This window comes from Crotalus tigris, unplaced genomic scaffold (assembly GCF_016545835.1).
Source record: "Crotalus tigris isolate CLP2741 ecotype Arizona unplaced genomic scaffold, ASM1654583v1 scf7180000017857.1083437, whole genome shotgun sequence".
NCBI classification, from domain to species: Eukaryota; Metazoa; Chordata; class Lepidosauria; order Squamata; family Viperidae; genus Crotalus; species Crotalus tigris.
The window spans coordinates 368,160-391,544 of record NW_024096679.1 but is presented as its reverse complement, the minus strand read 5'-3'; the positions used below and the strand labels follow the sequence as shown (position 1 = coordinate 391,544).

General features: G+C 36.9%; 1 protein-coding gene across 3 annotated transcripts in view; it reads right to left on the bottom strand.

Moving 5' to 3' along the window:
- Window positions 1-23,385, bottom strand: part of TGFBR3 (transforming growth factor beta receptor 3) — a 154,350-nt gene that overhangs the window by 52,147 nt on the left and 78,818 nt on the right. For all 3 annotated transcript variants that reach the window (XM_039343517.1, XM_039343518.1, XM_039343519.1), the window contains exon 4: window positions 13,105-13,242. In XM_039343517.1, the coding sequence (XP_039199451.1) occupies window positions 13,105-13,242 (138 nt within the window). The remainder of the gene's footprint in view (window positions 1-13,104; window positions 13,243-23,385) is intronic.

Genomic DNA, 23,385 nt, shown 5'->3' with positions numbered 1-23,385 from the left:
CTCACTTAGTAGCCAAAATTGTGGGTTAATTGTGATTGTAAGTCGACAATTACCTGCAAAGTATCTGACAAGCTGAAGAACCAACCGAACCAGTGGTTTGGACCAAATATGATTTCCAATAGCTCCTTACTGCAGATCTGACCATCTGCATTGGCAAATCACCGATATGTACAAACTGCCAGGCAGACTTTCTGCTGTATGTTAGGCCAGTGTTTCCCAAACTCGACAATTTTAAGGCATGAGGGCTTCAACTCCCAGAATTCCACAGCCAGCAATGCTGGCTGTGGAATTCTGGGAGTTGAAGTCCTCATGCCTTAAAATTGTCAAGTTTGGGAAACACTGTTAGGCCTTTAGCAAAGCACTTTACACCCCAAATGAAGACAGTCCACATATTTTCACACCAAGTACACAACGCAAACCATTTGCTTTGGATCCCAATCTGAATTATAAATGAAATGTTTTAGCCTTGTTCTTGTCCTCAATTCAGGTCACGGCCTGTTCCTCATCGAGTAAAACATGCCATATGTTGAATTCTGTACACTATTTGTCTTTTGCATGCCTTACAGCCTCTATTAGCCAGTGATCATCATGTGTGCGTAATTTAGGATTGAAAGTTTATGTCAATCTAAATCCTATCAGTTGGAGGGGCAAATGGCTGCTTTCGGGGTGGGGTGGGGGTTGGAAGTATTTATATCTCCATCACAAACAAAATATGGCTACCACAAAGACTTGCATATGGTTAATAATTACATCTTGTAAAATAGCAACCGTAAAGAGGTAACATGGGTTGGGATAATTAACTTACAAAATCCTAATTCAGTGAATTAGCAAAGGGGTCATCTAAGGATTCAGTAGTGGAAGATCAGACAAGTCTGATCTCGTCTGGCAGATCAGTGGGAAAGTTAACGTCCAATAAAACTAATTTTCCCCTTTCATTTAAGAATGACTAATCTTGGAGTGGGAGTGGGGCTCTTTTTATCATAAAGCATTCTAATCTCTCTGTTAAGTGTTGAAGAGAGTGAAAACATTATTCAGGGCACTTTCTAGGGAATTAACATCTTTCACTTATTGAATTTTACACAATTTGGAGGTTTTTTCTTCCTCTTATAACAGACATCATTTGTTTGGTACACTTATTAAGGTAGCAGAGAGGAAGAAAAGTTTACTAAAATAGAAACACTCATCAAGCTGGTTAGTCCATGATCAAATGACCTCTGGCCACCAGATTTAATGGTGTCTACCCTTCTTTGGGTTTAATATGTAGACATTATTTTTATGAGATTATAAATATTCATTCTGTCCATGAATACATTATCTGTCAAAAGCCTTTGCCTTGAAACATGCAGAGTTTTGATAAATAAGTGACTAAAATAGAATTATAGTCCTATTCTCATTAATATGGACAAAACAATGGATGCCCTGGCAGTTTCAGTTGTTATTAGATATTTCAATTCTGCCGATCCATTTTTATACCTTGATAGTGAATTTCCTTTTTTTATCCCATTTGTTTTGGCATTACTAGAATTTAACAAACATTTCTCTTCCTTTCTTTTGGTATGGAATGTCACTTCAATTTCATCTGTAATGCAGCAGAAGAAAAAACTAAAAATTTGCGTAGTGCCAAACCTATTTTTAAAAGCAAGCTAATCTTTGCTTCTTAAGATATACTGAAATAAAGCATGTTTTAAGTGGCATTTAATATATCTCTGCTGAAAGCAAAAGATTTTTTAAGCAGATGGAACAAGAAAGGGAAGTATTTTTTTTTCTTCATGTTAACAGGGCCTCAGTTACATCACTGTCTTTGGGATGGGATTCTGCCAAAACATTTATTTGAGGTCATACTGCAATACATATGCTTCTTATAAAAGAAGGAACAATTATTTAAACTTAAATCCCTAGGGAAGAAAAAAAGGAAATATGCAGTGTATGGATCCCTTTTAGTACCTTTATCAACAATGATAGGTGGTCCCCGCTTATTATGAACAAGCTTTCTGAAACAGAGCTTTTAGTACAATGACTCAAACAACAGCTTTTAATACAATCAATCAATCAGCCATTCTCCAAATTGTCAATTTGGAGAATACAAAGCCTACTTTAAAGATGCTTAGGACATTGCAACAATTTCAAATGGGAAATGGAAGAATTTGTCAAATAATGGCTTTCAGACTCAGACATGTTAAGTAACATCAGGGTGTATCTTCATTGAGGTAGACATGAGAAAATATACTGATTTTGTGATCTATTCATTTTTTATATCTAGATTGTTCAATACTTCGTCAATAATTTAGCCTTTTTTTTTTTTACAGAATGTGAGTTAATCAGAAAATACAAAAAAAAGGGAAAGGTTCCATGAACTGATTGTTTCCCACTTGATAGGCACAAATTTGTGTGGGGTGGATGGGTGGGTGGGAATGTGTTTTGGCTATATTTTAGTATGTAGCAATAGCAATAGCACTTAGACTTATGTACCGCTTCACAGTTATTTACACCCCTCTCTAAGGAGTTTACAGAGTCAACACATTGCCCCCAACAATCTGGGTCCTCATTTCATCAATCTCGGAAGGATGTAAGGCTGAGTCAACCTTGAGCCAGTGAGAATCAAACTGCTGACAATCGGCAGAATTAGCCTGCAATACTGCATTCCAACCACTGCTCCACTATGGCTCTTATTGTATTGGAAGTAAATACTACAGCTTTTCCAAATATTCTTTAGTTTAAGGAAGTAATCATTACAGTTGTTTGAGAGCTGAGTAAGGATTCGATTAATGTTAATGTAATGTTAAGCTTTTAACACCTACTTTGGCCAATATATTGCAGCTCTTTCTGCTATTGTACACTAATTATTGAACATACCATATTGTTCGAGGTTGCCAAGTCCTGACACTATTTCATTCTTAATTAAACCACTTTGCTATAGTGAAAATAAGACAGGATTCATCATTCTCTTTCTCTCTCCTTTTTAATCTGGTGGAATACTTTTAACATAATTGCATGGGAAAGCCAGAGTAAACAATTCAGCTCTAAGCAGATGACAAGTTATGTTTTATATTGTAGATAAACTAGAATGTTTTATTCCTAATTTCAGTTCATTAGCATTGAGTCAGATATCTGCCAGAGTTCATATCACTAGTTCACAAAAAATGATTCTTACAAGTACAAGGATTAGGGTTTTAGAATATATGGCATTCTTTATTTATCTTGGTGTAAGTATATCCAGGAACCTTTCAGAACTGGTAAATTGGAATGTAACTCTTGCTTTAATATATATACAAGAAAGTCTATAGTTTCTTTGACTGTTTAGGAAAACATAAATGTGATCAAGAAGACTACAAGCTCCCCAGCACTCTTTGAACCATGAACAATGTTTGCATTTAATTTAAATTTCAGGAAAATCTGTAAATAGTTCTTTACCTGAAGGATTTGTGAGAGGCCAGTTGCCATTGTTCACAGTTTGTTTATTTGATTGACATTTCACCTTTCATTCAGGAGCACAATACAGAGTTCTCTCCTTCTATTTTACCCCACAGCAACATCCTGGGAAGTGGGCTAAGTAGAGAGAGAGAGAGTAACTGGTCCAAATTCATCCAGGGAGGTGTTCAGCTGGAAGAGTAGACTAGGAAATGCCCCCCCACCCCATCAATAGTCCAACTCTTTAACCACGACACCATGTAGCTTTACTGTATAATAGAGATACACTGGCACTTACACAACATATGTCCAGAAACTTTAACGTTGATTCCCAATGGAAAGTCAAATGGGTCACTGAATGTCCATGCACAGATAGTCATATAAATGACCCCACCAAAAAAAAGGCTTCGAACTACCAGGTCAGTAATGGACAACCTTGAATAGCACACCTGGAATACTGCATCCAGTTTTGGTCACCACATTACAAAAAGATGTTGAGACTCTAGAACAGTGGTGGCGAACCTATGGCACGGGTGCCAGAGGCAGCACTCAGAGCCCTCTTGTGGGCATGCGCACTGTCATCCCAGTCCTAGGCCTTCAGCTGGGTTTTATAAAACCTTTTCGCTTTAGGCCCGCCACCGCTGTGTACAAAAAAAAAAAAAATAGGTTCAATCAGTCAATTTCAACTTCTCGTGGGAAAAAAAAAGATCTTGCAAAGTTGGAATTGATTGATTGAACTTTTTAGTCCCACCCAATCTGCCGTTACCACGGCAGCCACGCCCACCCAATTGGCCACACCCACCCAATTGACCACACCCACCCGGCACTCGACGATGCATAAATGGGTTTTGGGTTGAAGTTTGGGCACTCAGTCTCTAAAAGGTTCGCCATCACTGCTCTAGAAAGAATGCAAAGAAGAGCAACTAAGATGATTAAAGGTCTGGAGACTAAAATGTATGAAGAACTGTTGCAGGATTTGGGTATGGCCAGTCTAGAGAAAAGAAGGACTGGGGGGGGGGACATGATAGCAGTTTTCCAGTATTTGAGAGGCTGCCACAAGGAGAAGGGGGTCAATTTATTTTCCGAAGCACTAGAAGGCAAGACAAGAAACAATGGATGGAAACTAATCAAGGAAAGAAGCAACCTGGAATTAAGGAGAAACTTCCTAACAGTGAGGACAATTAATCAGTGGAACAGCTTGCCTTCAGATGTTGTGGGTGCTTCATCACTGGAGGTTTTTAACAAAAGACTGGACAGCCATTTGTCTGAATTGGTATAGGAGGTTCTCCTGCTTGAGCAGGGGGCTGGACTAGAAGACCTCCAAAGTCCCTTCCAGCTCTATTCTCATTGATTGATTGATTAAACATCTTTATCTAATAAATGCCTTGAATAGTCTTTCCAGCAGCTCTGCAAAGCTTTAAGCTCTCCCTACCCAGCAAAGCCAGGTCACCTTGAACAGAACTGGTTATCTGGCTATCTGCAGACGCAATGAAAGCAGAAAATAATTGAGGCAAACCTTGATAAAAGGTTTTACCAAGTTCAATCAGATTTATTATTTTTTCTCCTCTAGCAATGCTTTAGGCATCTTTTCTACTAGTTCATCTCCTGGAATTCCTCTAAAAACTAGGGGGTGGGGGGATGTTGCTGGGTAGAGTTCTCTGGGATTCACACAAAGAGAGATTCCATACCACCAAGAATATGACTTTTTAATAAAAATTCTAAGTTAGGCTACTTATCTGAAAGTTGATCTTTGCGCAAACAAAAAAAGGCCTGTTAATTTAGATTAGCTATAATACTGAAAATACATTCCTAGAATCACAAAGTGGTCAGATGCTCTGTTTTTATATTCTGCGCCTTTTGTATGTAGCTTTGGTGGGTGAAACCAATACTAATAAAGCAGTTGAGCTTGTACTTGTATTTCCATTAGAGAATTGGTCGTAAGGTACTCTGAAGATTTTCAGGAGGAAAATGTGTGCTTCTCTGTTATACGCTTGAATGTAAATCTTTCAGATACCACATTTCTGTTTACTTGAATACCTTATTTTTTTTTTAATGTCTTTGTCTTATGGATTGTAGATAGCTCTTTTCAGCTACAACATAATGCCGATATAAATGCACTGAATTGGAACGCCAGCTGAATTAGAACAGTTGCGATATCTATGCAACTGCTTTGCATGTTATCACCAAGGAGAACCAGTTACTGGGATAAAAAGAAATAATAAGTGATAGCTGCTTTCAGAGTGAAATTCCAAACACTAAAACAGATAAATTAATTTCAAGATTTTACATCAATTTCTATGCAAGATTCTATTATCAGTTTCTAAAAGTGTAGCTACGTTAATCTGTTGCATTATAAAGAACAGATCACTGTATAAAGATGAATAAGGTTTAATGAATGTGTTGGTCTTTAAGATGTTATAAGATTCTTTGAGGTTTCTAGATCAATGACAGTGGAATAAAGGAATACCTCTAATATGTTAAGAACGTGCACTATAATATGCACAAAATCTATTGAAATAAAAATGATGTAATATGCCCTAAGAAACCAGACAAGTTGATTTGCATAGATTCTACCTAAATAAAGGCTATGAAAGTAATATAGAGAATCCAAATATATTCCATTGCTTTTCTGTTTCCCATTCTAGATTATAGCACAGGTACCATGTTGTAAAACTATGTATTTATGGAAACAGTTTCTATTAAACTAGTAGGCAGTAAGGCAGGTGAAATTCATTTCAGACAGGGATTTGTCTATGCCTCAGAATTAGAGTGTGACAGACCGAGGAATCAATATTCTTGTTTATGTTTCTTTCTAGTCTGTTTCAAAAACTGTGCAGACTTACAAAAAAACACCCTTGTAAGTGCATCAAGGACATATTCAGGCTGAATTATTTAGTAAACTAGAACCTGAGGCAAGTACAGATCACATAACAAAGTCCCATGGGATGCACCGATTATGATTTTCCATTACTTTCATTTTTGTTTTCTGTCCTTTTATTTTTCTTGATGTATTCATCTTAACCATTATATATAATTAAGTGGTCAATCTAATCCCCACTGCCAGTCCAAAGAAAAAGACAACCAGGCAACTATTACTTGGTAGATAAAAGAGTAGCAGATCTGTTGATTTTCTATTTAAAATACAAAAAAATGAGATTATGGAAGCTGAAGACTAAATGGCTGAAAGAACTGGGATAGCTGCTTTATCAACACTGACCATTATTACAGATAATTTATCAAATGCTAACTTAATACAGAATGTATGTAACACTGGTGAGTTTATTCTACTATAGGGCCCCCAACCCTGGGGCCTATTTGGAATTGGGCCACGAAGGTGGCATGCACGCATGTGAAGCTCTCCTCGCGTGAGCAGCGGACATCTTACACTCTCGTGCAAAGCTCCCCTCATGCGAGCGGCAACCGCTTGCGTTCACGCGCAAAGTTCTCTAGCTCACCTATCACTCACAAGGAACTATCCCTTCTCCACACCCCCCTGCCAGGCTGCCAAGCCAGAAAGGCTGGGGACCACTGTTCTAGTACATAATGAAACATAAAAAGAATATTGCAATAAATGTATATAAACACTTGTTTTTACTTCTATGTATACATAGTATTCTGCACCCATATGTTAGCACTGCACATCATTATTATTATAACTGAACACATAGTTCAAACATAATGGTCAATTTAGAGAATACAAAGCCTATTTTAAAGTTGCTTAGGATAGTGCAACAATTTCAAAGCATCCAAAATCATGTAGATGTTGATGAAATAAATAGATAACAACAGAAAAGGTGTTAGGTATTAAATGCTGCTCTCAAATGTAATCTAAAATTGTGGAACTTATATATATGAGCAGTAAGAGCCAAGTCATTTAATTTCATGATTTTACCACAACTTTCTCCCAATTCTACCTCATTATTGCATGCAGGTTTAATTCCTCTGAGCCTAGCATATATCCTCAATTTAAAAAACATACAGGAAGGCATATTCATTGCCTTCCATTTGCTAGTAAATATTCAAAATATATTTGGCAGCCTAAAATAACTATATTACTTCCAAATATTCTTAAAGAACCTCAGACTGGAAAAGCAGGGGGGAAAAAAATCAGCTGCGTCATTAATTATACAAAACTTGAAATAATTATTTTTGACTACATATACAGATTTAAAAATCCCATAATTAAACTTTAGTAAAGTTGCCCTTCTCTTATTTTTTTTTTTCCTTCTTGGAACATAGCACGTCACTATGTACCTGTGTTTTATCAGCCCAACTTCAAGGAGACTAGCTAACCTAGCTTGTTCCTCTCCTCGACCTCCTGTTCAGTTCACATCTGGATTGGCTTAACAAGTAATTGGAAATGAAGCCTCCTGATTTCCCGTTAAATACTAGGCACAGGAAAAGAAATAACACTTGTTTTTCAGTGAGCTTTGACCATCATCCAAAATCCAGCACAAACCAAAGAGCTGCCTGCGGTTTGATGGCAGCCACCCAACATTTCTGAAACCCATTCTTGGGGGAAGGGAGCACATCAGAAATAATGACACAGGTTTGCCTTTTACGAAATGCAAATGGGACTTTTTAAATTACCCACATTAAGCTGGGTAACTATCCTGTCATTGTAGATGCATGTTTTACGTCTTCAGATATAGAAGCCATTTCTTTAAACTCATGGGATTACTTTGTAAAAGAAGCTTGTGCCCCTCAGCATTTTCAGATGCATGCGATCCTATAAAAAAATCAATACTGGTATGAAAGGAAATAAAATGTTTTCTAGAGAGCAGACTCAGAGCTGTACATTGTGCATAAGGAAGGGCTGTACCTGCAGGATACCTTTTTGCTTCAACAGCTGAGGCTCTGCTTATGAACTCTGGACTAGAGGTTAGTTCACATGAGGAGAAATTTGCAGCAAATACATTGTGCCCACAAAAAAAAAAAAAATCCATTGTGGCCCAAAGTATTTAACATAGTAATCTATTACACATGATCTTAATTGACTATTTAAACCTAGAATGCCATACAACCACAGAATTAGGTATCTAAGGACGTTTCATTGTAGTTTCCATAACAACCAACTTCAGTTCAGCAGGAAAGATCTGGAGCCGTGAAAGTCAACGGGCCCACCGCTTGAAGCAAAAGTTTCCACCAGCTGAGCAACACCTGCAAAGGCCACCTCTCTGACACAAAAATAAAACATTAAAAAAAAATGGCCTCCTGCCAACATCTTCATGTGGAAACTAGCTTGAAAAAGAAGGGTGGGAAGAAAAAGGAGAGAGAGGGAGGAATTAGCCAAAGGGGGGGGGAATAAACAATGCTATAGTTTGGAGATACTTAAAAGACAGAGAGAATGAGAAAACCTCCCACCAGTGGGAGTTTTAAGTATCTCTAGATTTAAAAAGCTCTGCTAATAAAACTGCTTTGTACCGTAAGCCAGATATCTCACATACCTTTGAAAACACAGGTGTAATTGTCTAGCTTTTCTCTTCTGTGGATTTCCTTTTAACTGAAACTCCAAACAGTGCAGGATTTGTGGAGAGTTAAGATGGAAAAGCAGAACATTATCCTTTTAATGAAATTTATTTTCTTCCCTTTCCTAATTGATCCAATTATGAATCTTTAGATCAGGGGTAGGCAACCTTGGCTCTTTTATGACTCGTGGACTTCAACTCTCAGAATTCCTGGCAGTTGAAGTCCACGAGTCATAAAAGAGCCAAGGTTGCCTACCCCTGCTTTAGATTATGCAACAGGATCAATGGGGCCATAAGGACTGAAATTGAAGTATTAATTTGGCCCTCTCTCATTTAAACTGAGTTTGTCTACAAAGTTTGGCCATTGGGGCCCAGAAGCCGCAGTGCTGCAAAAGCTGCTGTTCCTAATTAGCATGGCTGAGCAGGGCTGCTAGAAGCTGCAGTTCATCAGAACCAGTTTGATCTAGTGATGAAGGCAACGGGCTAGAGGCCAGGAGACTGTGAGTTCTAGTCAAGCGTTAGGCATGAAAGCTGGCTAGGTGACTCTCAACCCAACCCACCTCACAGGAGTGTTGTTGTTGAGGGGAAAATAGGAGAAGGAAGGAGTATTGTGCATGTTTACACCTTGAGTAATAAAGATGGAAAATGAAATCTAACAGCTAACACTATCTATCCCGCTCCTATTATACAGTAATTCTTCACTCATGGACAAACTTGGGACAAAAAAATAAATACAATCTAAAGAAGAAATAAAAGGAGCTATAGAAGTTCAAAGAAGAAGAAAAAGTACATGACCATCAAAGAACTGAAAAAAACTCATGATAGTTTTTGGGCAAGATAATTGCGTGTGGAAAGAATGATCAATCAAAACTAGCTTATTTTTATATACAATTTTTATATACAATTGGAAAGGCATAGGAACTCTCTCTAACTATTTGATCAATTCAGCTGGAGCAGTTATTAAAAAATAATGAGAAGGAAGGGATAACATCCAGGGGTCTTACTAAAGAGGAGTTTGATTCCTACAAGGCTCCAAAATATGCTTGGTATAATCATAACAACTTGTCATAAAACTTTACTGTAGGAAAAACCATAAATACCCCGAGTATATGATCCAAGTTTTGCCTTCAAGAGGAATTGAGTTTTAAGACCCAGGAGATTCCATGCTCAGATTAATGTAATATTTGTAGCTCAGGTGCTAGTATCTTATGAAACATAATATTCCATTACATGAATTAATTTACAGCACAGTCTCTACATTTTAACAGAGAGATATGTTCCATTAGACATATTGAACCGCAGCTTCCTTTTGATTGTCTTCCAGCTTCTGTTCAACTCACTTTCAAGACTATTTGATGCACACGTAACTAAAGATAGCAACCTTTCATAGTGATTTATTCCTGCTATTAAATTAGTCCCTCAGTATAGGCGAGCATAATTTATTTGCTAATAAGAAGTTAGAAGCTGGCAAGGGAAGAAGCTACATACCTGCTTTCCAGTGCAAATAGGATTAACCTCTTAAAATATAGTAAATTCAAACTCCTTTTTTTAATTTGCTGTCCCATTCATTATGTTCAAAAAATACATAATTTGTCAATATATTAATACAAAGGACACAGAAGAAAATATAAATAAACCCCCAGAGTTTGGTTTACAATAAATACCTGTGTTTTTAAAAAGAAAATTTATAAAAACAGAGTTTATTTTTTAAAAAGTTAGACTAACTACAGGGTGGTTATATCACAAAAATGAAACAGGATTTAACATCATAGGGCCATTCCCATTCTCTTAATGAACATGTCATTTAGCAGGAAAACAAAATAACAAATTAATACACATGTGAGAATACAGTATTCTAAGACTGGAAAGTCACCAGTCAGTGTCTTAAAAATCCATATATGGAACAAAGTACCTTTGTACTTTACAAAAACAATTGTAAAGTTTAGCCAAATATGGCAAGGCATACTTTAAGTCAATGAGAAATGAACATATAGTGCTTTTTCAGAAGAACAATGGCATAGATAATGATGCGCAAACTTCACTCTGCCTATGCACCAACTCTACTTTTGTGAGCTGAACTGATTCCCAGTGAGATTTGGGTGTGCTGCTTATCTTCTACAATCTATAATTTTGTGAAGCCATTCAGAGTTATCTTTTGGGTTGGGAGGCCTAGGAACTGGGTAAATAAATAATATGCATATGTTTTATAATTCTTTTATTGGATCTTTGTTTTGAAAAAACACAGCCATTGAAGGGTAAAACAAAATGGGGGTGGGAAAAAAATTGTTTGATTCTCTCCTTTTGGGCTATTTCCTCAGCAAAAAAAGTTCCACTACATATTTTGTCAGGTAATGTAGAGAAAAACATGTTCCACAGCAAGGGTAAATAAAACTGATGTGATGGGGGGGGGGGGAGAGAGACGCTAAATTGGTGGCATGAAAATAAGTTCTCTCTGTTATGAAGGAAGGCATTGGAAAATTTATGTTTCATTCAATTTTACCTTTTTGGCTACAAATATATCATTTTTTCCTTCTTCCTCTCTCACATCTCACTTTGTTATAAATCTCTCTCCACTTATTTGTCATAATTTTACTTCTTATCAAAGGTTCTGTCAACATGTGCCAATCAGGGAAAATTATTAAAACAATAAATACATAAGTTCTGGCAACCAATTAAGAACCTCTTAAAATCATGTGGTCGGGAAGCAATCTAAGCCAAACCAAAATCATGGTAAACATATGTCACAATTGAGATTCTTTTCTCTTTTTCAATGAATAGAAGAAACCATTTTAATATTTTAATGGACGGTGAATTCAATCTTCCTGCAAAATACAGAAAATGATGTATAGAGAGAGAGGGTAAAAACTCTTCATCCATTCATAACTTTATGCTGGAATTACATCAGTAAATTCCAGATTGAAAGGCTATAGCAGGTGGAATTGTGCCTTTCACTCAAGATTATTTAAAAAGGGGAGTCTTTGATGTGGAAAAACATTTCCCTGGATGATTCCACTTCTTCATATAAAATTGTATGACTTCAGGAGAATTAGCCTATGTGATCTCTCTTTTATATCTTAGGGTCACATTCTGTAGAGCTGTGTCTATTCCTCACGCAATTTTTCAGGTTAATAGACCTGATCCAAAATACTTTCTTTGAGATTTAAATGGATGAGACACCACACTATAGTTTTCTCTACAGAAAAGTAACAATGAAAATTAAGGGTTTCTTTTTAAGCAAAAGTGTTGTCCAACAAAACAGAACATTTTATGGACTGGCACATTCATTCACCAAGTCCACCAAAGACTGTCCCCCACTATTTCTCAGCTCAACAACACCAAAAGTATGTATTTTAAAAGCACAGGAAAAAAGCATACTGTGTATCATATTTGGGTAAGTACACACAATAGTTTTTGCAGATTTCTTTAATAGTTTTGTTATTTTAAAAAAAACTAAGGAAGATTGATTCCTTACTGGTAACACATTTTTGTAAAACTGTCATACAATATTATATTCATTATTTTGGAGAATGTCCCTCCAGGTGCCAGATGTGACATTTTCCAGAGATTGTTTGGGGCTTGTATAACTCTTGTATAAAGCATTAACAATGTTTGTTTCAGAAATTGGGATGTTAAATAATGAAGTTGTAAGAAGTCATCATCAGACATGATATCACAGCCTAAAAATTCAACCCAAACAACCCGTCTGGTCAGCTTTACTAACAGCACGTCCTGGCCAATGATCAACGTGTAATTTATTAAACAGGTGACTGCTGGACCTTTCTTCAGAAACATGCCATGGTTTCACGCTGGACTTAAGCTTGTGCCTTTAACAAAACCTCAGCTCAAACTTTCTCCTGAGCACAAGGGGCTCAACTCAACAAGAGTTTTGCTGGCAGACCACACAGCAAGCAAGTTTCTTGCTAATTTCCTACAGTCCTCTTGACCTTTGACATTACAGTTACTGCGTCTTCTAAAGCTAGTGATCTGTCAGAGGCACCATCACTGATCAAAACAGGAAGCCTGCCATAGTCAATAATCACACAGTAAGGGCAATCCTATAACCTCCCTCTACCATCACCCATGTTAAACAAAAATTCAAATAAGCTTCCACACGGCCCTTAAGAGATATTTGCTGAAATTAACATTTATTTTTCTCTGTCCATATCCATCAGCCGCATATGAAATATTATGAAGTACTACGCAAGATCAGGATATTCCAAATACTCACAATGAAAAGTCTCTGGATCCCCAAAGCAAGTCTTTCTGTTTTCACTTTCCATGTCAGAGGCACAGGAGAGTTCAGGAAGAACACCAATGGTTTCTGATGAATATGCATTGAAGCAATTGGATTCAAATGCAAAACAACCTGCAAGATAGAAACAAATAAGTCAAGACACTGGAACTACCACTTGATCCAATTGAGAATAAATCAATAATAATTAGCACTTCTGCTGTAGGCGCTTAATTACTTCAGGGGCCACCTGGTACTTTGCACATAGACTTGCTCACAGATTTGAAATATTTTTTTGTATTTTCTAGAGAAAGAGTGAGGCTAAATCTCAAAGTCAACAGCGCTTAAGGATTATTTAACTGATGAACGAAATGTCAAGACTAGCATCATTTGGCATGCTCATGTCTTTTCCAGGCAAGAAGATAGAAACAGAAAAATGGGGAAGAATTAATACCTTCTTTATGTCTTTCTCTCTCCAGCCCTCGTCCTCCCAACAGTGGCAAGATTGGACATGTAAGTAAGGCAATGTGAAGAGCAATGGGATGGAAGAGAAGGATGTACTACTCTCAGGGAGAGGCCCCTGAAGGCATCTTGCCAAATAAAATTGCACCATGCCCCCAAAACATGGAATTTTCTAAATTATAGGCAGAAGGGGGGGGGGCATGAAGGTGGGATGGTACACTTAAGAACACATTTAGCTCATGACCGAGTTAAAAATTGAACCTGAAACTTCCAAATCATAGTTTTTACACCCTAAGCATAGCTCTCCTCAAGGATCAGGGCTGGCAAGAACATCCTTATTTGAAACCACTCAATCTGTTAATTATAATGAGCGACAATAGTAGAGACACTAACACCTTAGTCTTAAGCCCTTTGACATAGTAAAGTAGGACTTAAAAAGGGGGCATTGTCTTATGTCACGCAAATGTCAGTAACATAATATGATGAAAAAGAGGGGGGAAGAACAAGCAATACAGCATTCTGAAAACATTTCAGACGCTACAGAAATGTTTCTCAATCTTGCTGGCTGTGGAATTCTGGGAGCTGAAGTCCACACAGGACAAAAGTGCCAGGGTTGAGAAACAATGCTCTTTCAGTTTGCAGCCTGGTTCCAGATTTTCAGATTTCCTGATTCCCATTTTCAGATAGTTCCCTTGAATTTGCAGTCTTTGATATTATAGATTCCTGCAGGATCAAGAAGCACATGCCTCTTGTAACCCTGTTCAGGACACAAGAAGAGAATATCATTTTTGCAAAGCGTAGGCTGAAGAGTCTGTAGAGAGGAAATCTACACGTAACATAGAAAACTGTAAGAGGTGGTTTGCTAATTAAAAGAACCATCAGAAAGGATGTTTTGCATCTGTAAATGATAGTGTGTGGCCCAACTGTGAAAAAGACCTGTTCAAAGGTACAAAAATCTTCCGTTCTGGCAATTATCATAAAAGCTCTCCTTGTTTGTAAATCAGGAGATGTATTTATTTTGTTTTGGAGATTTGTTTCGCCTTATCAATGTTTGGAATACAGGACATACTAACCCCCACATAGTGGCATGTTTCCTTTAAGGGCCTGTGTAAACAAGATTTTTTTTTTATTCAACTTCCTTCTTTGTCAAAGAATTAAAGATACACCAAATAAAACAGGACACAATCAGCAGATAAAATGAAAAGGCTAAGGACAAGGATAGATTTGGGAGTACATGAGGCATACCACAATTAATGAGTCAGGATTATGCCAATAAAGGCAAGTTAATTAAAAGTCAGGGCCACTTTTAAGCAAAACATGTGATAAAGTGTACCTTGGATTATAATATGTCAAAATTTGGATAGAAAAATTCTATGTTTGTTTACCTTTTAAATAGGCTTTCACATGTAGAAAAGTTATGTGCCAAAGAAAAGAACAGAATTATTTTTCGTAACTCTCTAGTGTTGTATATCCAGGGTGTTTTTTATATAAGAAACATCAAATCGCACAATCCATTAATCTATATTCTGAAACTGTTTTCTCCCAGAAAGATCATAATTCCCTTTTTAAAAACCCATTTACCAGCACTTAATCAAAAGGAAAATGCAAGTTCAGCATTGTAATTAAAACATACAGTAAATGGCCATGCCTTTAGAAAAGTCTCATTTTTTCTTTTTGTTTTAGAAAGGTCACTGACTTTATTTTGTACCTTAAACATGGGCATTTATATATTTCAGTGCAAACTTATACAATTAGGAATTGCTTTCAGAAATGTTCTACAAACATAGACAATATCCAGTTGGTAAAGACGGCAACAAATTTGGTCTCCCTGGAGATGCCAGGGTTGTGGAAGGCTGAATATTATTACCACAGCAACCAAATTACAAAAACATTCTGAGGGCTCATGCCCATTATTCTGGCAGAGTAATTTATATTACAAAGAACAGGCTAAGGCACAAATGCTGGAAAATGATTAAAGTAAAAAGAAAACCAACAAACCCTTTTAGCTTTATATAACTTTAGGACTTGAAAATCCCACACAATACACACTCCCACACACAATGTCATTATAAAAGTAAATATCTAAGGTTTTGAAATGCTGAACCACCTTGCTAGTGTGAAGGACTCCAAATTAATTCACAGCATAGTTTTTTTTTCTTCAAAACAGCCATTACAAAATTGTGCTAATAATGCAGGGTAAAATGTATCAAATTACAGTACCCATACTGAGACAGCTGTTCAGAAAAGCATGGGAGAGGAAAAGATGAGTTCTACGCCTGAGAAGTTTCTGTCTTTAAATCACAAAATTCAAACATTATGTCTTCAAGGAATTCTTATATGAGTCTGATTCACTGGCTGGATTAAAAACTAGTCCATTGCATCTCTAAAGTAATCTACTTAATGTGTTGCTTTCCAGATGTGTTGGACCACAATTAATTCCAATAATCTCAACCCAACACGGTTCACTCAAGGAAACTGTAGTTCAATACACCAGGATTAGACTTTCCAAATTACCTTGAAGAAAGCTGTTAAGATGATTGTCACAAAATTCTAAATAAAAAACTACACCACGTTTTTTTAAAGAAAATTTAGAAAATGTATATGGACATCCAACTATGAACAAAGAGCTCAAGGAGAAATCCAAAATTATAATTAGAACCATAATGTCAACCAGAAGAAAGCAACACTTGATCTACAGTAGCATGCAGACGGGAGTCATCCAACAGTCATTCCATCTTAGGTTCAGCTATCCTTCTGCCTCACTTTGGTGGTACCACTAGAGTAGCATTTCTCAACTTTGGCAACTATAAAAAAAAATGTGGACTTCAACTTCCCAAATTCCCCAGCCAGCATTGGAATTGAAGTCCATACTCCTTAAAGTTTTCAAAGTTGCGAAACACTGACCTTGAGATAGGACAAACTGAGCTGCATTGATTGTTGCATTGACCTGTCTTGAATCTCCTCGGGCAGATTTCACTAGTATTTCCCACCTGAGGCTGATATTAACTCAACAGCATGAATAACACAGCTGTTCTAGTTTTCAGAAGCTGCATTTGGTCCAGTTTTTTTTCAAATGCTGATGTCTAAAACACGCTCCTTCACCAATATGCTAAGTATTTCTGGTGTTGTTTAGCCTTTGTTTTTATTGAACAAAATTTAGAAACACAATTCTTTACTCATAGATTCCATATATAATATGTTTCCAGGTCTTACAATCAGAGCAGAATAAGTAATATTTAGATAAAAATCAAATGAGTAAGAACCTGAAACAAAGCTAAACCAACAATTAACAAAAGCATTCTGTTTTAGATAATGCCCCAGATCCGTATAATGTTTCCTACAACAGTAGCACTCAGCTATGTTCCAATTAGGCAAAATTGTGGTTGGCAATGCAAAACCATGAAATTTGGCTGATGTTTAGGCCCAGTCAAACCAAGACAAACATATACTTCATAATATGGATTGAGCATCTTTTGAAATACAATATGTACACAAACTTCATATGTGTCTGTCTGCATTATCAGCTCCCTGCTTTGCCAAACAGCAAAACAACTGATAGTGAACAGGTCAACCAGGATATAATTGAGAGCAAAAAATCCTGGCCTTGCTTCTTAACATCAAACTTACATAAAAATATCTAGAATGAAGATTTAACTCCCAACTACTGAGGAAATCCAGCCAAGAGAGTTTTCCATCTAAGCCATTTTGAGAAGGACAGGGGGAGGGGGAACAGAAAAATGGGAGGGAAAAAAAACCAAGAATATTTTTCAAATAGCCGTATTCAGTCTGGGAACTATTAAAGCCAATAATTGTAGGGCACTACAGAAGTTTTGAATACATGTCATGTCCTGCATTTATCTCCTACTATACCAGTGGTGGCGAACCTATGGCACGGGTGCCAGAGGCAGCACTCAGAGCCCTCTCTGTGGGCACGCGCGCCATCGCCCCAGTCCTAGGCCTTTAGCTGGGTTTTATAAAACCTTTTCGCTTTAGGCCTCTGTCACCATGTGCAAAAAAAAAAAAAAAGTTCAATCAGTCAATTTCAACTTCTCGCAGGAAAAAAAAGATCTTGCAAAGTTGGAATTGATTGATTGAACTTTTTAGTCCCACCCAGTCTGCCGTTACTACCGCAGCCACGCCCACCCAATGGGCCACACCCAGCCAATGGGCCAGGCCCAGCCAATGGGCCACACATACCCGGCACTCCATGATGCATAAGTGGGTTTTGGGTTGCAATTTGGGCACTCAGTCTCTAAAAGGTTCGCCATCACTGTACTATACAATGTGTCGTAAATAATTTTTGTTCAATTATTTACATCCAGATGCTGATGATTTATTAATAACACACATGTAAAAATTGGTTCTGGAATCAAGTTACTGATTTCTGTACATTTTGAGGCCTAAACAAGAACAGTATGAAATCTCCCAGGGTTACAGTATATCATAGAATTATCTGTGGTCTGGTCTGTTCTCTAAATTCCATTCCTTGCTTATTATTTCTTTAGACATCCCGTCCTGTCACTCCATGCCCCCTTTCCCTGCCCAGCAAAATGAAACTATCTTAGGATCATAATTTATCTCTCTCTCCATTATCCCAGCACATTCAAACCCTACCATCCTAGTCAGAGAACTAGAAAATCCAACCTGCTAACTATATTATGTCTTGAAGGGTGGCAGAAGGTATAGCAGTATAGAAAAGAATATACCACGTGACAATATTTATATTCCTCCATAGGTGAAAGCAATAATATGCATACATAACTTTTAAAAGACACATAACTTCTAACCTGTAACTTTTACTAAGGAAGAAATCCGCATTTGACAAGTGTTTGTTGGACAGATAAGTTGCAAAGTAACAAGCTGAAAATGCACAGCAATGGAATGGGTAAACAGGTGCCATTTCAGGCTCTTTAACATTCTAACTGTGGAAAGATGGGTGAGCAATATAGAACTATTTTATTTTATGGAATTTTTCTTGTGGAATAGTTACAAGATAGCTTGAGGATGAAACCAAACAGTATCGCACTTCAAAGTTAAGTTTTTTTTTTCTGTTGTTGCTGTTATGTTCCTTAGAAGCAGCAACACATCAAAACCAAAATAGTCTGAAAAACAACTGTTGCCGATTCAAACATACCATAATGAATTAAAATAAGTCTCTATTAAATCAATTAAATTTATGGTTGATTTATCTGGTGATTAAACATGTTGAATCATATCTCTCACTGATGATTTCAAACTTTCCATCTTCAAGCAAGTGTTTCATCAGTGTTCTGTTGTTGATAAACCCACGAATCTACTATGGAAACCAAATTCATTTTAAGTGTACAGCAGATTTTTGGACATACTGTACTTTCAGCACATTAGGAGCACCAGTGCCCATGCAAATAAAAAGATTAGACATCACTATTAAACTCTAATCAAAGCATAAATATGAGGACACATACCCAACTTAAAATGTGTCACCAAAGGAGACAATAAATTCCAATCTTACAGTGTGTTCTGATTTTAAAATTTCATAAAATTGAAATATAGACTCTATGCATAAAGAAACCCAAATGTTATATGTAGTACAGGTTTGTGTATTTAACTACGATTTAGAAATGGTTTCCAGTTTGAATTAAATTCTGTCAGATTCTCCTTCTCCTCCTCCTTCTCCTCTCCTCCTTTATGGCTTCAGGTGTCAAGGGAGACACAAAGTTATGGGTCTTGCTCTTCTGACAACTTCAATCATTGTTAATTGATGATGTTACAATGATATTGCCACTGTCATATTAACTTTTAAAATATTAAGTCATTCTAAGCATCAGAATACATTCCCACAGCTTGGTTAATCATTCTTCCAATAAAGAGATCAAAGAACGTTTCCAGGAAAAGGCATACAATAAATATCCTTGCAGCACTTTGCATGTACATACTTTTTACATATTTTAGGAAATATGTTTAATAAAATTTAATTTTAAAAAATAGTTGAAATAAAATTCAGCTTTTAAGATGTGTCTCATTTGGGTATGAATCATTTTCCAGAATTGTTGAGTTTTACCCAGTTGGCACAAAATAAGAAAGAATGACCCAATCTGCTCATTACTTTTTCTGCAATTTTTAGAGCAGGGCTTTTCAACCAGTGGTACGGGTACCACCTGTGGTACATTGGCACCTGGCAGGTGGTATGCGGCCATCCTAGAAAAGTGGTAGCGGGGGAGGGGAATGAGCTGAACTGGTGGCAGCACTTTTTTCCTTTTTTTCTTTTTTGGTCATCAAGTTTTTGACACCTTGCTAGGCGACTGGTGGTACTCGGATATTGCCATATCCTAAAAGTGGTACAATGGGTGAAAAGGTTGAAAAGCCCTGCTTTAGAGAATGGACTGTCCATTTTGTAATCAGGACTGAGTAATATATCAATCTTATACAATTATCTCTACTATTTGGAGTGAATAAAATGTTCTTCCATTGAAATTCTCATTGTTGCATATCTATTACTATATTCAAATTTAGCATCTATTTAATCATATAATCTTTGACTTGTTTGGTTTCTAAGTCATACCTCACTAGCAATTTATAAAAAATGTCCAGCAGATGATATATGCTACAAGGATTTCACTTTCACTCATATCTAAACTCAAATTGAGTAAACTAGACATTTTAAAGTAAGTATAACAAAAACAAAAGATTATAACTTCATCTTATATCAAATCTTACAATCAAAATGAATTACTGTCTCCCTAAATTTTATAGGTACATGATATTGTATATAAGGCTAGGCCAACCTCATATTTGTCTGCCTCATCAACACATTCTTGGAAAATTTAAAATGACTCTCTCATTTTAAATAACAATATTTGGGGAAAGAGGTAAATTCCAGGTAAAAAATAGTAAAGCCACTTCTCATTTAGCACAAATACACTAATAAAATTTCATTTTTTGACTCGGGTGCATTTACAACCAAATTTCATGTATCTGACAAAAACGTCAATGCAAAACTGATTAAGGTCTAATCAGTTTCAGGCAGCAGCTGAGCAGCCTGGAGGGTTCTATTCAACTAATTAAGATCACAGAACTGAGCTTGTTAACTGGCTCAGCTAGCTAACAGTTAAAAAAATTAGCACTTTTAGGGACCAATATGCTCCTAAGAAAAACAGCTCAGGAAGACATCTCTCTGCTGTGTGAGGGGGCAAAAAAGAGAGAGCGGAATCTCTCAGGCACAGAACACTACAAGAGACCATATCTGAATGAGATGGCAGTAACCAGTGATCTCCACAGTGTGTGTGTGCGTCTCTCTCTCAGCCATGTGTTCCCTTAGAGACCATTTTGTTTAATGACCAAGTCTTTGGAACACTAATCAAGGAGAGGGTATAGTTCAGGGCTCTTTTATGACTCGTGGACTTCAACTCCCAGAATTCCTCAGCCAGCATTCTGGGAGTTGAAGTCCATGAGTCATAAAAGAGCCAAGGTTGCCTACCCCTGGTATAGTTCAATGGATGACTTGATGCCAGTAACTATTTATCTGCCTAAGCCCTAAACTGATTCATAAAGATGTTGTAAAAATAAAAAAAGTGAAAGAACAGTGTGCATCCAAAGAAAGGATGGTATCTAAATGTATTAATAAGATAACTCTCATTAAAAAAGTCTCAGTGTGCAGGATTGCAGAGCTAACTTTGAAGGTACGCCAGAATAGTTAGGTAAACATCCACTGAGCCTTGGGAAAGAAGACAGGGTGAAACTTAAGATTCTCTTTGGTATAAGAGAGAGCAAAGGCCATCTCTATCAGACTTTCAAGATTGTGTTATTATATCCTACAGTATTGTTTTTCAACCTTGGCATATTTAAGATGTCTGAACTTCAGCTCAAAGAATTCCCCAGCCAATATTAAATAATTCCAGCTAATGCAACCCCTACAGTCTCAGGAAAACAATTTAAATGCTATTGTTCTAAACAGAGTATATCTTTTTCAATAATCCCATCTTGAGTTAGCTGTAAAGAAAGACTTCTGTCATCAAACGTGTTCTGTAAATTAAAGTTTTAGTAGTCTTTAGAAACAAAACATCCAAGGAATTGGCATAAAATGTAGCTCTGCTACTGGCAGTATTTGCAAACGCTATAAAACATTGCCAGTATCTGCCATAAAAAAATTTCCATCAGCACTGAATTTTAACGAATAATTCGCCCAACGTATTTCTCTTACCCTAGACCAGGGGTAGGCAACCTTGGCTCTTTTATGACTCATGGACTGTCCTGCTTTTTTGGAGTTTCCCAGGTCATCCTGAAAGCTTTATTAATATGCTAGCAACTTTCTTTTGGGATTAAATAATAAAACACAAGGAAAGATGAAGGATCACCATCTGCTGGACAGTGCTAGTCTTTCTATAAGAACCTATATAACTTGCAATCTCAGCTGAGGATTTAAGGAGAGCATTATTCACAATATTCCTTTCCTTTTTTCCTCTTCCATTCAGCAATTACCACTAGAATGCAACCTCAAAGTGAAAACAATAGGACTGATGGGAATGGGAATCAGGGGTAGGCAACCTTGGCTTTTTTATGACTCTGGACTTCAATTCCCAGAATGTTGGCTCAGGAATTCTGGGAGTTGAAGTCCACGAGTCATAAAAGACCCAAGGTTGCCTACCTCTGGAATAGGTGAATTTAACAGCTTTTTGGTCATTGGTCGCTAGCTTTTCAGTACAGTCCGTGTATGATCCGAAGCATATGGGTAGACTCACTAATTTCAACCTGAATAGTTCAGCAATTGGGAACAGGATTGCAGCTTCACTGATGTTAGCAATGGCAACATTAAGAGAGGGATGGATGTATAAAACCAGTAATTTAAACTAAAGCTACCAGAACCATTTCCTCTGTATCTGCAAAGCAGATATGGATTTAAAGTAAAATGCAATCACCCGGCCATTTTGCTTTTTCTAATTTTTCAGTAACAAATCTGAACTGTTCAATAACCTTGTCTTGATGAATCCATTAACAACAGAAAATGGAAAATACTAACCAAAACATATAAAGAAATTAACTTACATGGGAAGCACAATTGTACTTCTGGGATATACAAGTAGTCTACGACTTACAACAGTTTATTTAGTGACTGTTCAAAATTACGGCACTGAAAAAAAGTGACTTATGACCATTTTTCACATTTATGACCATTGCAGCATCTCCACGGTCACATGATCAAAATTCAGATGCCTGGCAACTCGCTCATATTTAGGACAATTGCGGTGTCCAGGGATCGTGTGTGATTTTACCTTTCGCAACCTTCTGACAAAGTCAATGGGGAAGCCAAATTCACTGAACAACCTTGTTACTAACTTAACCACTGCAGTAACTCACTTAACAACTGGGGCAAGAATGGTCGTAAAATGGAGCAAGATTCACTAAATGTCTCACTTAGCAACAGAAATTGCAACCTCAGTTGTGGTCACTACCTGCATATCCTTGTATCACTCTTCAACAGAAGATCAGTGAGGAAAGCTTCAATGCCCACCTCACCGCTTTTAGAAATGAAAGCTCTACTTCATTTTTACATCTAGCCTTTCTAAGTGCTGCTGGAGATCCAAGAGCAATTGCATAAGTATGCTTTACTTGTCCAGGCATGACTCAAGCAATCCATCAAAGTTAAACAAAAAAACAAAAAAAAACAGCAAGCATCAGATTATTGGAGAGAAAGCCTTCGTGAAATCATCTTATCTATCACAAATTTGGCAAGGGACAGAATCTTCTGTTACTCCAGCAATTTGGAATGCATTCTTTGCAAAAAAAAAAAAAAAAGAGGGTACTAATTCTTGGCTCTTGCAAAGAAAAATCAGTTAACTA